Source organism: Lagopus muta, chromosome 1 (assembly GCF_023343835.1).
Source record: "Lagopus muta isolate bLagMut1 chromosome 1, bLagMut1 primary, whole genome shotgun sequence".
Taxonomy (NCBI): Eukaryota; Metazoa; Chordata; class Aves; order Galliformes; family Phasianidae; genus Lagopus; species Lagopus muta.
In genome coordinates, this window is record NC_064433.1 from 15,549,073 (window position 1) to 15,570,346 (window position 21,274).

Here is a 21,274-nt window from a genome sequence, read left to right on the forward strand (position 1 = left end):
TTTAAAGCCATTCCCCTTCATCCCATCACTATCCACCCTTATAAAAAGCTGCTCCCCCTCCTGTTTATACGCTCCCTTCAAATATTGGAGGACCACAATGAGGTTTTATCTCCAATATCCTTCGGCAAAGGGCTCAAGAGGTGAACTACCCATGGTGTGGTCTGCTTCATTTCACACATTTTAATCTGGTTCTCTCAGTTTCTGCAGACAGCCACAGTCATGTGGCACTTGAGTCCATCTGATGGTCTCTGCATAACCAGTTCATAACTACATATTAACTGGATAACTAAAATGTTGGCTCTGTCCTCCCAGCATCCCAGAGGAGCGTGACCATAGGCTATGCTCTATCTTTTGTCACCTGGTTTGAGTCTTCCCGAGGCCCAGGTGTCAGTTCTGCTATAAAAATGCATTGAGTGCTGCTCTGCAAAGTGTTACCAGAGAGGAAATGAATATTAGCAGCAGCATTATTTATTTCTTCGGAGAGAAATGCTCTGGTTCAGATCAGTTAGATAGCTATTTTTTTCTAAATGCTTCTTTTCCTGAATTATGCTGAACTTATGAGTTTGTCTTTAGAGACTCTAAACCTCTTTAGCTCTGATTTCTGTTACATAGCACAGTTGAACTCTTAGCTTGTTTCTGCATCATGTGGCATCTGAGCCTTAGCTTCCTTCTCCATCAGCAAAGCACCCTCATTTCCCAATGCAGTGAGTGCAATATCATGCTGATGCCCAACAGATGAGTGCTTCATTTGAGGGTACTTACTGATCCTTCTTTAAAAGGAAGCCCTTTCTCTTCCTGGGGTTTTCAGATGCTTAATCCTATTCCATGTTGCTGCCTACAAACATCTCATAGTCCGAAGAAAGATGGTTTCAGTGACAGCGATCACTAAGTCGCATAAACAGAAATTCTGAATGTGTCTGAAACACTTTTTTAGCTCAAGAATCTCAGTGCTTCTGGCTGTGTGAGAGGGAAGCGTTGCCCCTGGGGCCACATGAGAGCTGATGGACAGCACGCACCACAGGCAGGAACCGCCTGCAGCTGTGTGCACAGGAGCAGCAAGGGGACACAGGTTTGGTGTAACTCATGTCCACGAGCACCATGAGCCCAGGAGTGCTCCCTTCCATAGGACGCTGCCCTATGTTCCCAGCAGAATGAGGAACACAGGGCTTGCTTGGGGTTGTGAAAGGGCAGAAGCAAAGGCACCTCAGAGCTGCATCTCACCTGGCTTCCAACATTTACATCCTGCATTTACATTTTATTTATATGTTTAACAGAAAACAGGTAATCAGCTGCTATGTATCTCATAAAACAACAGTAATATAACACAGACCATACATTATGTAACACTTACTGTCAGAAAAACTCTGTGTACACAAGCCCGCAGGATACCATGCATGGATGCAAGCACGAAAGATTGCTCCCCAGGGTCTGGTCCCAGGGAACTTCCCAAATCCTAGCAGCAGATGATTTTTATGGTTTATATCTCATTCTTCCTTTCCCTGTAAACAGTTTGCTCTGGATGTGTCAGGAGATGCTGTGGTGGGAGGAGGGCTCCAGGCTATGCATAAGCCATGCCAAGCTTGGCTGGGTGTGGTGGGGACATGGGGATGCCTCTGTCCTGAGGGTGGTCTCAGGTCAGGTTCACAAAGGTCTCAGGTCACACACAGTGACCTCCAAGACAGACCCTCCTCCTCTGTATGCTGCCACTCGTTTGCCATCCTTGACTGAAGATCCATCTGTTCGGAGTGTAAGGAAACCTCCAGGCCGTGCACGTGGCTGCCCAGTTCTTCTGCAGGTTTAGGTCTCTGTGAAGCGTGGTCTTGAAGTCCCTCTGGGGAAGCAGAGTCCTCCCTAGGACACAGATCTATTACAACTAATTTTATCTCTTAAATTGTATATAAAACCAAGTAACTCATTGCAGTGTCTAACACAGGGTTAACATCAACGTTATGTTACTCTGTGCAGTTTCCTTTTCCAACCTTCAGTGCAGTTCCTTTCTTTATTTTTTCATTTGTTGGCAAAACGTGAGAATGTCCCAGAGGTGCTTCTGTTGCTGCAGTAGGAATCAGGTGGGGTCAGCATGACTAGGCATATTATTTTCATTTTCAAATTGTCTTACCAGTTCCAGAGCTGAAAAAACTTTTTAACAAGCACAGACCCACAAGTAGGAAGCCCTCTTTTCTGCAGAACACCTCCTTACCAAGGACCTGTACAACGTGCCACATCAATGTCAATGGACAATTGCTGCTTTGATCCTTCCACTTTCAGACTATTTCCTATTGCCCTGAAGGCTCAGTCCAAGCCCATCCCAGCCAAAATAGCTCCCAATGAACTGATGTGATTGTGAGCCTGCACAGATGGCAGAGAAACAGCTCTCATTTTGTCACCTGTGCTTTGACTCTACGGCCGCTGACTTCACAACTGCTTTTGAGTCAGTCCCAGCTGATGGCAGCCTTGCCTCTCCCAGCTCAGCCCTCCCTTTGCTGCCACAAGTGTCTGTGTGACAGTGACAAAACAGAGCAGCCACCAGAACTGGGTTAAAATGAACCCAGCAAGAGTAAAAAAAAAAAACAAAAAAATTTCATTTTAACCCAGATCAGTTCCTCAATCCTCTCCTTCAGGTTGTCAGGGGCAAACAGAAAATGATACGAAGGGAGAGTGAGGAGCAAATTATGTGTGAAATGACAGCCTAAGCTATAGGTGGATGGAGACGATCAGTCACAGCCACCAGGCGTTAAGCAACATAAAACCCCCCTTAAGCCTTCAAGTACTTCTGCAGTCTTAAATTGCCATTTCTCCTCTTTGAAACAGCCTTATTTCCCCCCTGCAACCCCTGCTTTCTGACTTCTGCTGGGACAGGGGGCAGTGACAGTGGTTCAATAGTGCAGGTACGACAGTGCAGGTACTTTTTCATCTTTGGTATCTGATTTTGACTATTTAATTGGAAAACCAAAGGAGGTGCTAAGCTGTTTCTTCCAAAGTGCCATGAGGAAATGGTTGAGGTTGGCGACAGATTTCTGCTGCCAAATACAGCTGCTGCTGCTGGGAGCTGCTTGCTGTGGATGCTGGAGTCTAGAGACACAGCTCGTGCTTTCTGAAAGACATTGCTAGTGATTCCTGCTGGAATTACTGTATGAAATGTGGCTGAAAACCCTCCAGTGTCCTGCCACTGAGCAAAGCACAGCAGGAGAGCCTATTTTTGGGTGTGGGGTGCTCAAACCCCAAGCTGCAGTAGGCTGCCACCTGTCCTTAGCTCCTGCACAGTGACCATGTGGGAGCTCACCTTACTCCCAGGTTTCTGAAGTGCTCTCAGTGGCACGGCCACAAACAGCCCCTTGCTCAGGCCAACTGGATTCTGCAACATCCTTATAAGCCAGGAAGTGACTGAATCTTCCAGACATGCAGAATTCTGCATCTTCAAAAACGACACAACAAGGGTCCCCATCATTCTCAAAGGGAAAAGAAAAAAGATGGAGATAAAAAGTAGTGGAAAACGAGAGATGTACCACAAGTCTGTTATTTAGGGGTAGGAATTTGTCCTGTTATCAGCAATGAATTTTGGACAGCACCTGCATTAGTTCTGGATGCTGTGTCTTTGCTGCTCTTTTTATTTACAGAATAAATTGCAAAAAGCAATTTAGGCATGAATCTTTTTGATCTGAAAGTGCTAAAGCCTACCAGAAATTTTGACTTTTTTCAGTGTTGGCTAATTTTGTGTTCTGAGTAGGAAGCTTCAACTTCACACCATTTCTACACATGCTCCTTATCTGTTACCCAGCAGTTCAGGCATGCTAAACTTGTAACTGAGACATTCCTCCACTAATATCTATGGCTTTATGGGGATTTTATTATTGCTCACCTTACTGTAGATCTTGAGAAGTCATGGGGAATATCTGAAGTAGCTTGGAATGATTTAATTTGTGAAATACTAGTGGGATGCAGTGATATTTTAAGAGTCCCTACCTATTCACCCAGCCCTGACTTTGTTTCGCTTGCCAGCAAATGAGCGAAGCAGGGAAGGCAGGGGCAAGGTGAGCTGCCCACAGCCCCTTGGACAGCACCCACTTGTCCATCCTTACAGTGAACACGGCAGAAGAGAGCACACAGGCAGAAAAAAGTCTCCAAGAAGAAGCAGCATTAGCAATGTCTTGCACACTGAAGTATGTCTCAGAATTGGCAAAGCAGCAGCTGGAGGAGGCAATGACCGGGTTCCACCATTGCCCTTGTTGGTCCAGATGCTTTGGCACAAGCTGAGAGCCAGCTGGTGGCTCTGGCATCTTGGTGGGTAAGGCCACACATGCCTGTGCCACCAGCCCGCTCGCTTCTCCTCCCTCAGGAGCAGCAAGGAGGGACAGCACATGGCATTATCACAGCATCTTTAACAGAGGCCTTGCACACCATTGCCAAGCAAGATCTCTGCTGGATCAGTACAGATTTTAGTCTATGGACTGTGCCTGGTGGTTGCTGTGGCTGATGTCAGCTTCACCTGTACAGGTAGGCTGTTTTGCTGTACAACAGGATGGATCCTGACTATCACAGAGTGGATGCAGTGCAGTCTTCTTGGTGCCCATCTTGGACGACTGTATGAAAGCAGACAGGAAGACTTCAGAGGCAATATCTCTGGAGCAGCCAGCCATCATGGCCAGCACCACACATGCATGTTTTTCAAGCACAAAGGAGAATTTGGATATGCTGCAGCCAGTCCCTTCAGATGAGATGTGAAAGCAGAGGCCTCCTCCACCAGCGTCGCCTGATGTGCAGCGTGCAGAACCCGTAGCACATCCTGAATTCACAATGAAAAGAAGCCAGCATCCGGTTCGCTGCCTCATCTTCTACTAGCCAGCTCCTAACGCCCATCCCAAGTCTGTCCACCGCCATGGAGAATAGCTGTGACTTTCATCCAAACCATAGCTGCCTACCTGTGCTGTGCTCAATGGGCCCACCGGAGAAGAAGCGCCGGGCTACTTGGAGCTGGTGTACTTGGTGACGGCCTTGGTGCCCTCGGAGACGGCGTGCTTGGCCAGCTCTCCGGGCAGCAGCAGGCGCACGGCTGTCTGGATCTCCCGCGAGGTGATGGTGGAGCGCTTGTTGTAGTGCGCCAGGCGCGAGGCCTCACCCGCGATGCGCTCAAAGATGTCGTTGACAAAGGAGTTCATGATGCCCATGGCCTTGGAGGAGATGCCGGTGTCGGGGTGGACCTGCTTTAGCACCTTGTAGACGTAGATGGAGTAGCTCTCTTTCCTGCTCTTGTGTCGCTTCTTATCGCCCTTCTTCTGCGTCTTTGTCACGGCTTTCTTGGAGCCCTTTTTAGGGGCAGAAGTGGACTTTGCTGGCTCTGGCATCCTGAGAGCTCTTTTTTCTGGTTCTTGAAGCTGCTCGGAAAGAACACAAAAAATCACATTCATTTTTATTCTCCTATGGTATAGTTCTACTGAAAGATGCATCAGTGCCATCTCCAAATCTGAGACAACCACCCCACGACCCCATCCAAGTGTTTTTGAACTGCCACTGGGAACCACACTGGTTTATGATTATTTTTGTGTTGTTTTCTGTTTAAATCCCCATGATACTGGCCTTGTCAACACTGCTGAACCCAGACCCAGCTGGCATCTGCTTAGTAAAGATGGGCTGGGGATGGACATATTTCTGAGAGGGACACCAAAGTTCCAAATAAAGCATTAACTGCAGCATGGATTAAATTCAGTCTTTCTGGAACATGCTGGAGGCACTTGGATGATATCACTGCAGCCAACTTTTTATGAGGCTGTTTATTTTGTACAGCTACTACAAACTCCAACAGAACTTTTTGTTTGGCACGTCCACAAAAGTTTGAGAGTGCCCATATTTATGTGGCTACTGTTTTAAATCACGTATTATAAAGGAGCATAAAAATAACATAGTTTTAAGGTAACCAGCTGAAGCACTGGAATCTCTCAGCATGAAATTTAGTAAAAATGTAAAGAACTAGAGAAACTCAAAGGAGATGTCAGGAATCATGTGACAGAGAAGCAGGAATGCAGATAGGAGGAAACAAAATGCTTTTGGGCTACATGTTGATTGAGGCAATGTTCACAAATGTTCATTTCTGGCTATTTGGGGCTTTCTGCTTTGTGGGGAGCAGGCCTCTGTTGGCCAGCCTACGTCTAAGATGTTGGATTCTCTCTCTGAGCTTTAATTAATTCCACCACAGCTTGCAGAGCCTCAACCTTTAGCTGCTTGTTGTCGTCAAAGAGTGCTGTAGCAAAAGGGCAGTATGTAAACAGGTCATAAAAGTGGATGCCTCCTCTACACTACAAATTTACATGTGTTTTATTGTGGGTCAAGGGAATAACTGTGCTGCAGCCTGGTCTCTTATTACAAAGGTTTTGTGTTTGAGTGCTCCCTTGGAAGACAAATCTCCTGCAGGCTCTGGATGCTGGAGGATCAGCTTCCAGCATCGCCCCAGGGCTTGGTCTTTCATGGCTCTGCAGTCTCCTGCCTCCTGCTGAGGCTGCACCTCCCTCGAAGACAACCTATGGATGCCAGTCAGTTGGCCAAGAGAGACAAGAGGAAAAAAAGGAGAATCAAGGCTGGAGAATCAAGGAGAATCAATGGCACATGTGGATATCATAGAATAGCTTGGGCTGGAAGCAATCTTAAAGACCATCTATTTCCACTCTGTGGTGGAGACACCTCCCGCCAGACCAGGTCACTCAAACATGTAGAAGGATGTGGGGTAACCAGGCATGCCCATCCAGAACAACTTCTTACCTTTCTATAAAACCTGCAAAGATTTTCACCAATCTATCTGCTTGATTCTCCCACCCTTCTAAATTCCTTTCTGGTGTTTTTCTCAGTGGAGTTATTTGGATGGGTAAATTCTAGATTGACCAAAATACAGAACGCACCTCAAAACTCTGACACCTGTTCACTCAGATATTGTGTTTTCCTCCTTTGGTGACAACAACATTTTTCTTCCTTTCTTCCTCTACTTGAGAAGCAACATTCAAGAGAAGAAAACCCCTACTGTTCTTGTTTGCAGACTTGAAGATAAGTCTTTTTAAGGGAAAGGCATTTTTCCAAGACAAGAAATAACTGTGCACTTTCTTCATTTTCTCTTGGGCTAATTCCCTAACTGAAAAAACACTGCAACTGAAAAATGGACGTGACTGTTTCTTATGCTTACAGGACAGTTTCAGCTGTTCAACTCATTGAAGCCCTTGGGTAGTGCAGCCAGGATCTCAGTTTTCTCCCATTTATAGCTGTGATGAGGGGAGTAAAGATGCTAAAGCTCAGAGATTAGCACAAATGCTTCAGTGTCCTTGCTTTTCCCCACCTATTTCTTTGTAGCATACAGTTTAACAGCTAAATAATACCTTCTTTGGGAACTGGCTTCCTGCCTTCCAGTTTGCTGGGATGATGCCCAGTACAAAGGGCCTGATTGAGGTTGCTAAGTGCTAAATAAATCATGTCAATAATGGCCCACAGTACCACCTAGAACTCTGGTGACACCGCTATTTTTCTGCCACACAGACAGGTACTGCCTTGCTACAGAGGTGAAATTAGTGGGATTATCCCACTGAGGACAGTCTGCTGAGCAAACATTACCTACCTTAGGAAAAAAAACCAACAATCACATTTCTTTCCTTTCTTAGGAAAAGAAAAAAGAACAAAAAGAAAACCTGAAGAGACCAACATCTATTATTTTGCATTTAGAAGCATTGCCATGATGTCTGGCTTTTTTACATGGAGTGTGGCTGACCCCTTGATCGGAGAGGCTGTGGGGTCTTCACCCTTGGGGACACACAGAACCCAGCTGGATCCAGTCCTGGGCAGCCAGCAGCAGCTGGTCCTGGTGGAGCTGCACTAGACAATCTCCAAAAGTGCCTCCAGCCTCAGCCATTCTGTGGCTGCTGGAGACTGAAGCCGGGTACCCAGAACAGGCTTTAGAAGTTGTGCTCCCCCAGATGGCCATTTCCCATGGGATGCTGCAGCTAACAGCACCCCTACAAGCACTCCTGGTGAGGGGTGATGACACTGGTCTCCAGGCACTCCAGGTCTTTGGGAAGCAGGATATGGCCATGCAAGAAGAGGCACTTGGAATCATCAAGGTGAGATTTAAAAGGATTCAGGCTTCTGAGGAAAATCTTCTGGAATGTTTTTCCTTTACTTTCTATGCTGTGAGTCAATCAGTTACCATTGTTGGCATTTGTTTCCCTTCCTCAGAAAAACAACAAAACCACTGCAGTATTTCTTCCAGCAGTCCTATGCTGTAAGCAGCAGCCTGCCTGCTGCTAGGGAGCAGAGTGGTAGGAAGTGACAGATACACCTTTGCCTCAACACCCCTTTCCTCAGCATCATTAAAAGGAAAAAGAGTTGAAAACATATTCAAAGAGATGAATCACTGCAGCCTCTCTGATCTGAAGAGTCCTGCTGAGAAATCCCATATGAAGCCTGATGCTGCCTGCATCTTTCCTATGCCTGATACACTGACAGCCAGACTGGAAGAGAGACTCCCTCAGCAATTCTTTTTTATTTTTGGGGTTGCTGCCATAAAATCAGCACCAAGTTAGTACCAGTGGTGTGCAAGGATGACAAGGGCTGGACCATTCTTTGGCCTTTAGGACCTCTCCTCATGCAGAGGTGGAAACAGCACTCACATTTTTCCTCCTTTTCTCTCACAGAATCTGTCCCTGCTGAGATGAGCTTCGTGGCATCTGCTGTAAATCCTCACGCCCGCCACACTGCCCCCTTGCTGTAATTTACTAACAGCCACAAGGACTACACTTCTATCTTGGTACTTTGTTCTTGGGATGTTTTGATGAAAAAAAAAAAGAATATTTGTAGGAAAACCTGAAGCTCTCATCTTTCTGACATCTGGTACTCTTCTGATACTTGGTGATCCTCTGATGATCTATTTTAATCCTTGTTCTAATAAATAAGAGCCAAGAGGATCCTGCTCTTTACTCTGCCCCTTACATATGAAAGCTTTCTTAGTTCCGGTCAATCATTGTCCCATTTTTTAGTTTCTCTCATGATATAAAATCAAGAAAACTTGGCTTTAATCCCACACATCAAGAAACCTGAAATTTGCTACTGCTGTCGGTTTTACTCTCAAACACAAAGAAGGGCAACAAATATCAGAATGTTCTGCAGAAAAGTTTCATCAGGCTTCATCTGCTCAGAAATGTTTGTATGAGTGCAGACAGATCTGTCAAATGCAGTTAACAAGTTACCAGATGTCAGCAGATGACTGTTACTGGAGCACATTTCTGCAAAGGGCAGATCCCCTCCCTTTTACAATGGATTGCAATGTACCTCACGGTTATTAAACGAGAACCCTCTCCTCCAGCTGTGTCGTTAAGAGTTGATACCTGAGAAAACAGGCACGTAGTTTATGGTTATTTGGTAGCAAGCTCTGCCTAGGTAGCAAAACAGATCAGAAGTGAGGTGAGTCATGGTGAGACGCTGGTGACGCTTCCTCATGTGTAAAAACTGGTAGTCATGTTTTGGACTGGGAAGAATTTTTCTCTTGGCATGTTGTGTGGCATGTGATCATGAGGTAACGCTTGCTTTCTTCTGAAGTAATGAGGAAAACAGTTTCCTAGAATAAGGTAGATTAATCTGAGCTGATTTTTTTTCTGAAGGTGGAGGGCCAAAGAGCAGATTTCAGGATTCCCATATCAATAATAGTGCCCGTCCCCAATCCCACATGCTCTGCTGTGTTTTATTTGGTTGTTCCTGTAAAGTAATCATTTCAATGGCTAAATGTTTAATCCAAATTTGGATTCATGGTTACATATTGGACCATGAAAATCTGTTAAAACTGAAGCTCTCCCCCTCCTCCATCATATTTAAAGAAATGCTACAGCTCACTCCCACACACAGGTGCACTACGTTCCAAGTGACCCACAGCTTTAGAAGAAACACAAGCAGAGTAACAGAGATACACTGGCATCCTAACCCTGTGACTGCTCCTCATCATTGCTTGTGGTAACGCATTACCTGGGACTTCCGTCCAGGAACCTCCTTACAGTAACCTATGCTTTGCTTTTCTTTGCAGGCATTTCCATTTACAATTTTAGAAAACACATTTCTGAACACCAGCAACAGCTGTAATTTCTTGTGCTACCTCTACCGAAGCTCCAATTACTTCTCAGGACTGTGGGAACATCAGAGATGCTTATGCACCAAGTATAGAGCAGGACCATAGATCAGAGCTGTCTGCAGGGAACATATACTGAATTTCTAAAGAAAAGAAAATCTTATTCATGAACCAAGCAGAGCAGCAGAGGGACACAGGACTGCAAGAAGAATGGCTGTCAGGAGGTTAAATATTGCTCTTGTTACTCTGAGAGTGCCTGAAGTCAGTGGGGGTTTAACCTGTGCCTGAAACCACAAGTACAATATTTAGAGATGCTCAGCACCAGCAGACAGCATTGATTTCCACTGGAATGCTGGAGGTTCAGTACTTAGCAAAAATCAGACTCTGTGTTTTATCAGGGTTTTGTTGCTGCAAATAAATATGTGGGTACTTAAAAAAGCTATTTAATGTGACTTTTATCTGCTCGTCCAAAGATCACTTGATAGCTACCTGCTCTGGCATCTCTCCATTCTACACTCTTGAAAATAGGTCCTAACAAATACAAAAAGGAGAAATTATAATTTTGATAGATCAATACCCTCTAAAAGTTTACAGGAGTATATCTCGTACTGTCATCTGCTACAATTATGCTCCAGTCAGCTTTCTCTCTTTCTTAAAGAGCCATGGTTTAAGAGAAGTATGTATTATCACAACCATCCTCCACACCCTCAGTACTAGAACCTCCAAGAGAGAACACAACCAGGCTCACCTTCATCCCTTGCGTTTATCAGCAAGTCAAAATATTAACACAACATAAACTTCAGCACAAGCATCCTTTACAAATTTCATAGTTACTGGGATTTGCCTCTTCTTCCACAAATCCTTTCCGTAAGCAACAGCCACCTGAGTGACTGCAGGAGCGAGGTGAGAACCAGTGCAGATGTATGAGGCACCTCCTCCTCCTCCATCACCCACTGCCAGGTGTCAGGAGTTTTGTGTGACCTCTCCATTTCTACAGATAACCCACGTAGCAGAAAGGCACTAGAGCAGGGATCATGCTCCAAAATGTTCCCTGACTGGCAATAACATGTAAAGTCATGAACGTTTTAAGAATGGTGGGCACATCAAAACAGAAGTACTACCAGTCTCCTCTGGCACAGACGAAACCTTTTTGTGAACCTTTGTGCCATGTATACAAGTCTATGCTCAACAGAACAGCAAGTATCACAAACTCTCCTCTATGTGCAGAGATGCAGCTGAGCAAGGGTGTGCTTTGTGCAGCTGTAATCAATCATGACCCACATTGCTTCCAAATGAGAGCCTCCAAGTTCAATTATAGTCCTGCAGTTACTGTGCCTGCACCTCCACATTTCAGCATTTCCTGAAAATGATTGAAAAAATAATATTGGAAAGCATGTAATTAATGAAAAAGTCAGGAATATGTGAAAGCTGCTTTATCATCAATGTAAAACACAGGAGTCCAGGAGTGCAATGTGCAAATGCAGACATCGAGCATTGAATCTGTAAACCAAACAGGTACATTTGAAAGTGGTCTGTCATGCCACAAGCTACACATGTCAGATTTCATTCTTGCAAGGTACTCAAAACACTGCTATGTGTACATTAATAACAAATTGGGCAATTTACAGCAATTTCACTGTAAAAGGAAGATGTGTGACTGTCACTGCAGGGAAAGGAAGACTAACATCCTTCCCCAGAGCTCCCAGCAGGCAGGAACAGACCAGCAACGCAGCCCAAGGCTGCTGACACCTTTCTGCTGCAACCAGCAGATCGCATTACTGCAGCCCCCAGTCGTAGAGCACTGGAGGTCACAGCTGCAGGGACAGGGACAGCCTCTCCTAGGGCAGGGGATGAGGAGAGCACGACTTGCACAGTGCAGCAAATGGCACTCAGAGGGAGCTGGCTGCTCTCCAGGAACACAGCAGGGTGAAAATGAAGGACAAAAGAATTGTTTAAGTTAAACCCTGCAATAAGAACTGACCATAAACTGTTTCAAAATGTTCACAAATAGTTTCATGCTGGAGATGAGATATGGAAAACTTTACCTGAAAGTGGTGTGAGATGGAGGGAGAAGAGAGGAGAAATTAAGAAGTCTATATCTTTGAATCATACCATAGTATCATAGAAAGGCCTGGGTTGAAAAGGACCACAGTGATCATCTAGTTTCAACCCCCTGCTGTGTGCAGGTTGCCAACCAGCAGACCAGGCTGCCCAGAGCCACATCCAGCCTGGCCTTGAATGCCTCCAGGGATGGGGCATCCACAGCCTCCCTGGGCAACCTGTTCCAGTGTGTCACCACTCTCTGAGTGAAAAACTTCCTACTAATATCTGACCTAAACCTCCCCTGTCTCAGTTTAAAACCATTCCCCCTTGTCCTATCACTGTCAACCCATGTTGATAGTTCAAATCTGATTTCTTTGGAAAGGATCCCTAGGATATGGCTCTGACAGAGTAGTAAGCAGCTACTCTGCATTAACCAAGCAATTTCCTTCTGCTCCATACTGCCAGGCTACTGGGCTGCCATCAAAAAGCAGAGAAGCCTTTCACCTTGCTTTCTTCTTTCTTTGTTATTTTTGTTATTGTCCCTTCCTCCTTTCTTTCCCACCCATTGTAGAGGCCCAGAGTTTTGGAGAAGTCTGCAACCACTTGTTCCCATTCAACACATGATATGGGCACCAAGGCTGACACTCTGTTTTGACTGAGCAGCCATGGGGCTGAAGGGCTTGCACTTCCCCAGAAACACTGGAAAAATGCATTTCAGGTCAGCTCACACCCAAATTCCACACTCCACAGCCTGCCTGCAAATGGAGTTCTAAGTGGTGTTTTAATCCAGCTCTAACACTGAGACTAGCATCACTGTCAAAAGGAGTACACGTGCTAGCCACTACCAGCTGAAAAAAGCAATCACCCTCCAAAGAAATCAAAGCATAATTAGGGATAAGTCAATATTTACATCAGGCTGCAGCACAAAGAGCTCTCTGCTGCAGACTTGGTGACAACCACTAGATCAGCACTGAAGAGAAGAGGGCTGGTGGACAAAGTGACAGCCCCAAATGCCAGCGGTCCTTGCTGGTAGGTAGCAATTAGAATGCCTAAAGGTAAGACTTGCTTTTCAAAACACAAAAGGGTTGTCAAGCACAGTCTGTGTAAAATGTCACATTATCTGTACCATACTGTTATTTTTAGCCATCCATGGCTTCATCCTCCTACGCTCATTTTCCTCGAGGCTCCCACGCCTTCAGTTTCCTAAGCTGTTTCTCCCCTAGATGAGGTGCTCGCCCCTTGCTCTGCCTCCTCACTGCTGCTGCCCCTCTCAGCACTCCCCCCATAGAGCTCACTGATGTCCTAGATCCAAGAGCCACATGCTTATGGAATCTGCCCAAGCCCTCACCTTGTGTTCTGCCCTCGTTGTTTAGCAGGCTGGACTGAGGACCCACAGGCACACAGAAGAATAGAACAGAGGAATTAATTTTGGTGTGGGAGAGGACAGGAAGGGTGGGACAGCTGCAGCATTCCTATCTCCAGGACAGAGCTCCTGTATTTACAGTGCATTTAAGATGCAGACACATCAAGAATGGAACTAAACTTATTTATACTGGGAATGGTCAGATAGTTCACTCCCAATGGGATGCTCTGGTGTTCCCTATCCCAGGATCCTGACTCTTGCCTTGCAGCATCCCACATGAATCCTGAGCATTTTTCTGGTTCCAGAGAGGACAAGGTACCAACCCTCCCTCTCTGCTGATGTTTTAGCAACATCTTTACCCTTTCTTCAGCCGTGTTTCTCAACTGTTCCCTCTTTTTGGTACCCTGTTTCTCGATTCTGGCTGACCTTGAGACAGAGGAATACGGAGACTCACATGAAATTCTTTCTCTGGCCCATTAGCCAGAAAAATGGATCATCAGATGTTTGTTTTTTTTCTTTCTGAGAATCACTGAGATTCTTCTTTAAGCGTTAAATTTCAGAGGGGTCTCAACTCATTCCTTCTCTGGCTCCTGAACCTCATAACAGAAATTTCTTTAGCAGAAATATCACGTTTTCTGCTCAAGCTTCCTCTCACCTTCTACAGCAATTCATATCCTCTATGTAACACAGTGTAACCTTGCTGAAGGTCCATTTTCATTTCCCCCATCCTTTCTTCCATTGCCTCCTCCACAGACATTCATTGTATTGCCACCTTTGCTTTTTGTTCTTATTGCTATCCATACACCTTCATTTGTGCAGTATTTTCTGATTGACAAATACCAGCCTATTACATATAATCTCTTCACCTGCAAGTGAAAGAGCTAAAGAGGTTACACAACCAGGTCACAAAGAGCAATTTGATGTGCCCATTTTTCCTAACTTTTGCTTTTGGTCTGATATGAACAGAGGCTAGAAAGGTGGGCCCAGTGAACCTGATGAGCTTCAACACGGCAAAGTGCAAAGTTTTGCACCTGGGCCGGAGGAATCCCAGGCATCCATACAGGCTGGAAGGAGTGATCCTTGAAAGCAGCTCTGTGGAGAAGGACCTGGGGGTCCTGATAGATGAAAAACTTAACATGAACCAGCAGTGTGCTCTTGTGGCTCGGAGGGCAAATGGTATCCTGGGGTCCATCAAAAGAGGGGTGGCCAGCAGGGACAGGGAGGTGATTGTCCCCCTCTACTCTGCTCTTGTGAGGCCCCATCTGGAATACTGTGTCCAAGTGTGGAGCTCGCAGTACAAAAAAGACAGGGAGCTGTTGGAGAGGGTCCAGAGAAGGGCCACAAAGATGATCAGGGGACTGGAGCAGCTCCCATATGAGGACAGGCTGAGGGAGCTGGGCTTGTTCAGCCTGGAGAAAAGAAGGCTGCAGGGTGACCTCATTGCAGCCTTTCAATACCTAAAGGGAGCCTACAAACAGGAGGGGAATCAACTCTTTGAAAGGGTTGATATGTGTAGGACGAGGGGAAATGGTTTTAAGTTGAGGGAGGGGAGATTTAGGTCGGACATCAGGGGGAAATTCTTTACCCAGAGAGTGGTGAGGTACTGGAACAGGCTGCCCAGAGAGGTTGTGGATGCCCCGTCCTTGGAGGTGTTCAAGGCCAGACTGGATGGGGCCCCCCAGGGCCTGGTTTAGCATTAAACATGGAGGTTGGTGGCCCTGCATGTGGCAGGGGGGTTGGAGATTCATGATCCTTGAGATCCCTTCCAACCCTGGCCATTCTGTGATTCTGTGAACACTGTCTTTGCTGTCAAAACAAAAAATCCTTTGTCACCATGGCTGCAGCACCACTGTTTCTTCCTCCTGCATGGGTTACTTGGGGGAAGGATCTCCACACACTGACCCACCTTGCCTGTCCAGATGGCAGATCTTGTGGTAGAGACGAGTCCTCTGCAAATGGAACCCCTTCCTGGTCCTGAAGTAGTACAGGTAGTACACTGCCAGCATTTAACAGTGAGCACAGAAAACCTTGGACCACTTAAGTATTTTTGCTGAATTCAGAAAAAAAAACACCTATTCTAAAGAAGTTTTTAGGATGGTCTGAAAGATAAATAATCACCCCTGACAGATCACATCTTCAGGAAGGTCGGTGAAATAATATGACAAGAGTGGTGATTAACTCTCGCCACAAAGGGAAATGTTGAGCTGATGTAGGTGGCACACAAAATCCCCCACTCCCTTTATGAGTCAGGTAAGCTGCCAGGAGGCGAAGGTGGGATCCGTGGGATGGAGCTCTGTTTGCCCCAGCCACTCAGCAGTATTCTTTTTGAAAGACAAAAAAATAAATAGTTTAATTATTAAATCAGATTTTTCAAAATTAAGTTCGATTTAAATAGCAAAATCTAACACTTGCCCTCAATCTCCAACGATGCTGTCTGCAGTGATAGGCAAGGAGAAATATTACTAAACAACTCCACCCCCTGAGGTTAAAATAGCATTTCTGGGTAATGCATCTATTCTTCTGCCTCCCACCCACACCTGTGATCCTGCAGTCACATTGCTTCTCTCTCTCTGGCTTCAGAAAAAGAAGCAGGCAAGCCAGGATCCCAGCCCCACACAGAACTTGGCCCTAAAGAAGAAAAAACATTTCTCTCACAATGGCTGCAGAGCGGTTTAACAAATGCATAAAGCAAGGCAACTGGGGGAGGGAAAGGAAAAGCATTTTTTGGTCCTATTTTGGATCAGACCACGATTCAAAAGATAATTTAAATCATCAAACATCCCGAGTTGGAAGGGACCCATGAGTATAACTGAATCCAACCCTTGGCTCCACAAAGGACCACCCCCAAAATCAGATCGTACGTCTGAGAATGTTATCCAAACGCACCTTGAACTCCAGCAGCTCGGAGCCGTGCCCACCGCCCCGTTAGTCAGCAACCTTTCCCGAGCCCCTTTTCCCGCCCCTCCCCTGACGCAGCTCCATGCCGTTCCCTCGGGCCCTGCCGCTGTCACACAGAGCAGAGCTCAGCGCTGCCCCTCCGCTCCCTGTGAGGAGCTGCAGCCATCAGGCCTCCCCTCGGCTCCTCTGCTCTGTGCTGAGCAATAGACAGCTGTGTCCCTTATTTAAAATTATAAACTTCTCATTACCAAAATGAAACTCAGAAATGTGAAGTAAATACCATCAGTTACTTAGGCTCCAGTGCAGGCTGAACAAGCTACTTTCCCAGTTTCCTTCCTGAATTTAGGAACGTTTCCCACACACTTAATTCTTCAGTCTACCTGACAGTGTGTCTCTGAGGAAGGGCACAGAGCAGTACCTGCGGGTGCTGGGAAAGAGAAGTGACAGGATCAGACCTTCAGCATGAGTTAGTTCTTTGTTTCAGCTGGAGAATGGAAGATCTGGAGTGGAGTCCTCATAAATGTATGGATGGGTGCATCTATACACATGGAAATGTCAGCCAGGAGAAAGGACACAGTGGGACAATGAGCAGTGTGGGAAAAAAGTGCTAAGGGGAAGGTTGAGTACAGCCCCTGCAACATCTTTCTTCCTAAACGGGATACAGATTTGATGATTGGACTACTCTTCAGTGGACTGGTTGTGAGTTTGTACCCAGTTGTGGTCAGTGGCTCAGTGTCCGCACAGAGATCACTGATGAGTGGTGCACCCCAGGGGTCAGCACTGGCACTGGTGCTCTGTAACATCTTCATCAACGTCACTGAGTTGAGTAACCCTCAGCACGTTTGCTGGCAACACCAAGCTGTGGGGTGTGGTCAACACACCTGAGGAACATCATCCAGAGAGACCTAGACAGGCTTGAGCAACAGGCCCAAGTGAACCTCATGGGGTTCAACAAAGCCAAGTGTGAGGTTCATGGCAACCCCTGCTATCAGCACAAGCCGAGTGATGTAAGGATAGAGCACAGCTGGCCATGAGCCAGCAATGTGCCCTCACAGCCCAGAAAGCCAACCATACCCTGAGCTGCATCAAAAGCAACACAGCCAGCAGGGCAAGGGAGGTGATCCTGCCCCTCTGCTCTGCTCTGTGAGACCTCACCTGGAGTACCGTGTTCACATGTGGAGTCCTCAGTGCAGGAGAGACATGGACCTGCTGGAGTGCGTCCAGAGGAGGGCCACAAAAATGATCCAAGGGATGGAACACCTCTCCTATGAGGACAGGCTGAGAGCTGGGGCTGTTCAGCCTGGAGAAGAGAAGGCTCCAGGGAGATCTGAGAGTGGCCAGGTTACCCAGAGATGTGGTGAAAGCCCAGTCCCTGGAGACACTCAAGGTCAGGCTGGATGGGACTCTGAGCACCTGACTGAGCTGTAGGTGTCCCTGTGCACTGCAGGGGATTGGCCCAGATGACCTGTAAGGGTTCCTTCCAACTCAAATGATTCAATGATTCAATAGAGATTTCAGAAAGGAGAGAGCAAGACAGATTATAAAAATCAAGCCAGGAGAAGAAGTAAAAAAGATGGGAGAAAGAGAGAACATATAAAATGGCACAAAACTGCTTTTCTCCTCTCAAGCCTTTTCTCTCAGAGAGAAGGGGGCAGGCAGGTAAAGTAACCAGCATAATGTCAGGTAAGAGGGACACAGAGGGCTGCAAGAAGAAAGAAAGACCTGGCACAGCAGAGAGGAAAAATAAGAAACTGTGAGGAGCACAGCCCTGGAAGTGAAGGAATAAAACCAAGCAGAATAATAGGGAAGGCCCTGGAGATGAAAAGTGACACCGTCCTGCAAGGCTACTGCTTTCATCTGAGACAGAAATCCAGGAGGTCACCGAAATTGCTGCTTGGATCTCACATTTGAAACTTTAAGATAGGTGTTTTTTTCACCACAACTTATCCTCCTTTCCAGTGCTGATGACATTGATTACCACGCCCCCCACTTAACACCTCCATGCCAAGGAACAAAGCTCTGAGACTATCATGCCTGCAGCAGACTGCTTCCTTTGCATCTGGAGGCTTCTGCAGAAATACCTCCGTAGACAAATCCAAATTGCTGCAGCTCCCAAATTACCACGAAAGAGTTGAGTATCATTAGCGGGATGAGGAAGGAAATAGGAAGGAAAGAGAGGCACACGCTCAGGGGAAGGCTCGTTTTGTTTTCATAATTAGCAAATCATACAGTACGGAGGGAAAAATTGCTGCTGGGACCTGAGCTGTCAGTCCTTCACACATCAAATAATAGGAACCAAGAGGAGGGTGTGGGAATTGCATTCAGATGATCAAATTCCTCCTGTTATTAGTGTGCGTTCAGTGTAATAAAACCTCATCAGGGAAAATACACACTGTAACAGAAATCCTATGGAGGTTATAGAGCAAAACCCCAGGAAGACCAAACAGTGTTCCCAGGCAGCCTGAGACCCAATGCAGTGCTGGCGGCACCAGGAGCAGCACATGGAGATGAATGAAGCCCTGTTTGTAAATGTGCCATGCAACTGCATGCTCCTGGCTCTCATTTTCTGTGATCTGACTCAGCCTCCGCACAGATCCACTCCCCCAGGTTTTGATTCATAAATCCTTCATCTCAGGGAAAGTTACAAAGACATGACACAAGCAAAGGGCACGCGATGACGTGAAATGGGAGAACGGCAGCGTGGAATGCGCTCCGCTGCAGCCCCGTGCACTGACCTGCTGCCATAAAGACAGCCCCGGGCCGTGCCCAGGGCAGGGACCTCGCCGGGTACACCGCCAGGCCACACACGGGGCTGCTCCGGAGCTGCATGGTGACCACTGGGCTATGCGCTCTGCGTCCCCCGGGCCAGCGGATGGGACACGTGCGGGACGGAAAGTAAGAGGCTTTCTCCCTTTAAGCAACGAAAGAGATCGGCGTTAACAGCAGCAGTGCAGATATAACAGATGATGCATGAGCAATGGTGTATGGCGCTCTATGCTTACTAAACAATTAACGAGCACCCACAGCGTCGGTACAGCGATGCACCCACGCAGGACTGACCCTTCCCCGCAGCCTGCTCTGCTGGGTACGAGCTCAAGACAGCGGGCCCAGCCGCGGGTACCGCGGGGCCACTGCAGCGGGACAGGGCTGAGGGCTGAGGGCTAAGTCCTGCGCCCGCCGTGGGCGCGGCTCCGGCCCCGCGAGCGGCTCCGGGACAGGGCTGGCAGCGGCGCGGCCCCAGGTGCCGCAGGGCTCCGGGTACGGCACGGCGCATCTCCGCCAGCGGCCGCCGCTATCACACGCGTTCCGGCACAGGCTGCATAACAAAGAGCATTCTCAGCCCCGTCCCCGCGGCCGGGCACGGAGGTCCTTGCCTGCTAGGCGTCCGGGCTCCTCCGCGGGCGGGCTCCGGGCGCGCTGCAGCTCACCGGGGCCGGGTAAGGCCGCCGAGCTCTGCGGGGCTCCGGCTCTGCGGCGCTGCACCGCTGCGGGCCGCCCATAGGCCGGGCTGCGCCCCGCCCGCCCCCGCCTCTGCGGGCTCCCGCCGCCGGGCCGCCGGGGGCGGGGCGCGGCGCGGCCCCGGCGAGCGGCTCGGCGCTGCGGCGACGGCGGCGGCTGCGCAGGGCGCTCGGCGCGGCCTCGGCACGGCGGCCAGAGGAGGCGGCGGCGGACGGGCACCTGCTGCCGCCCGCGCCCGGAGCCCGCGGCGGGCGGGGGCCGAGCGGGCGCGGCCGCGTCCCGGCGGCGCAGCGGCTCTCGGGGCGGCGCCTGGCTCCGGCGGCCTGGGCACGGCGGGGAGCGTGAATGAGAGTTTGCTCCGATTTCCGAGCCGGGTGAGTGCCCCGCCGGGCGCCTGTTTTAACGTTGAATGTCGCGTACGTTATTTTCGTCCGAGCCTTCCCGTCCCTCGGATGAGCCGCTTCGCCTCCTCCCCGGGGCACCGCCGGGGCGGCCGCCCCCTCCCCGCGTCCTCCGTCGCCTTTTGTTCGGCGCGCGGGGCCGGGGGACGCGGGGAGGGCGCGGGCCGGGAGTGCGGCGCTGTCCGGCCCTGGGCGCAGGGGGCGGCTACGCCGCTCCGTCCACCTCCGAGAGGCAGCGCCCGGTCCGGGCGTGCGGCGCGGGTCGGGATCCGGCGGCGGCGGAGGAATGAATACGGCGCGGGTGGGGGCTCGTCCGGAGCAGTGGAGGTCGCATCCCCGTGCACAAATACGGTTGGGCCGCCCGGTCTCCGTCGCTGCTGCTGGTTAGGAGCTGTTGGGTCACAGTGTCTCCCTTGGACCCAGTAGTCTGTTTGGTGGCTTGTGGCTGGGAAATGAAGCTGGCGGTGCTGCTGGTACCAGGCGTCCTGTCTCTCAGTTCAGTATGTTTGGGTGCGCCTGGCTGCGCTGGGGCTGCCCTGTGCCCGCTGCGGGCAGCCGGTTATATGTCTGGGAAGCGCATCGCTTTTCCAGGTGTGCGGATGAGGGCCGTGCGGCACGGCTGTGGAGAGAGGGCTGCTGCGGGGAGTTCCATTGCTGGTCTGAGGGAGCTCTGCTGGACGTTCCGACAGGAGCATGTGTGTTCTGGACCACGGGTCTGCTCCGCCGACAGTCCCTAGGTTTTCCCAGCAATGATGGTGCAGGTGGGGGGCATGACAGCTGGCTGTCAGCCCTTGCTGTTGTTGCCTCCGTGGCAGAGCTTGGGTAGCAGTGATACTGTGATGCTGGTATGGATGTGGAGTAAGTGTTGGAGGAGTTTTTGGTGTTATATGTGGGTGAAATTGGAGGTGCTCAGTAAGGCTTCTGCATGCCGTGTTACCTGGCCGTATCTTTCCTTACCGTGTGACAAGTGGTTTTGTTCCTCAGAAGTCGTCTAGCTATAGGTCCCTGTTTATTGCAGGACTTGCA

The 21,274-nt window shown here is 48.6% G+C and overlaps 2 protein-coding genes across 5 annotated transcripts in view; one reads left to right on the top strand and one right to left on the bottom strand.

Moving 5' to 3' along the window:
• Positions 1–3,466: 3,466 nt before the first annotated feature.
• LOC125685102 (histone H2B 5-like) lies at positions 3,467–19,900 on the bottom strand. 3 transcript variants are annotated; one of them, XM_048927914.1, is made up of 3 exons: positions 19,763–19,900; positions 19,124–19,299; positions 3,467–5,372 (listed from the first exon to the last, which is right to left on the bottom strand). In XM_048927914.1, the coding sequence occupies exon 3, from the start codon at positions 5,340–5,342 to the stop codon at positions 4,962–4,964; it is 381 nt and encodes a 126-aa protein (XP_048783871.1). In that variant the 5' UTR covers positions 5,343–5,372; positions 19,124–19,299; positions 19,763–19,900; the 3' UTR covers positions 3,467–4,961. The 3 variants fall into 3 exon arrangements, with proteins under 3 accessions (XP_048783871.1, XP_048783852.1, XP_048783861.1); XM_048927895.1 differs by lacking the exon at positions 19,124–19,299; XM_048927904.1 differs by lacking the exons at positions 19,124–19,299; positions 19,763–19,900 and adding an exon at positions 16,377–16,434.
• Positions 19,901–20,106: 206 nt separating this feature from the next.
• Positions 20,107–21,274, top strand: part of GRAMD4 (GRAM domain containing 4) — a 74,411-nt gene continuing 73,243 nt past the window's right edge. For both annotated transcript variants that reach the window (XM_048956519.1, XM_048956534.1), the window contains exon 1: positions 20,107–20,221. In XM_048956519.1, coding sequence (XP_048812476.1) covers positions 20,193–20,221 — 29 coding nt within the window. In that variant the 5' untranslated portion in view covers positions 20,107–20,192. The remainder of the gene's footprint in view (positions 20,222–21,274) is intronic.

What these genes read in the sequence shown, in the direction of transcription:
- LOC125685102 (XM_048927895.1), bottom strand. Translation starts at nt 5,342, where the DNA reads ATGCCAGAGCCAGCAAAGTCCACTTCTGCCCCTAAAAAGGGCTCCAAG.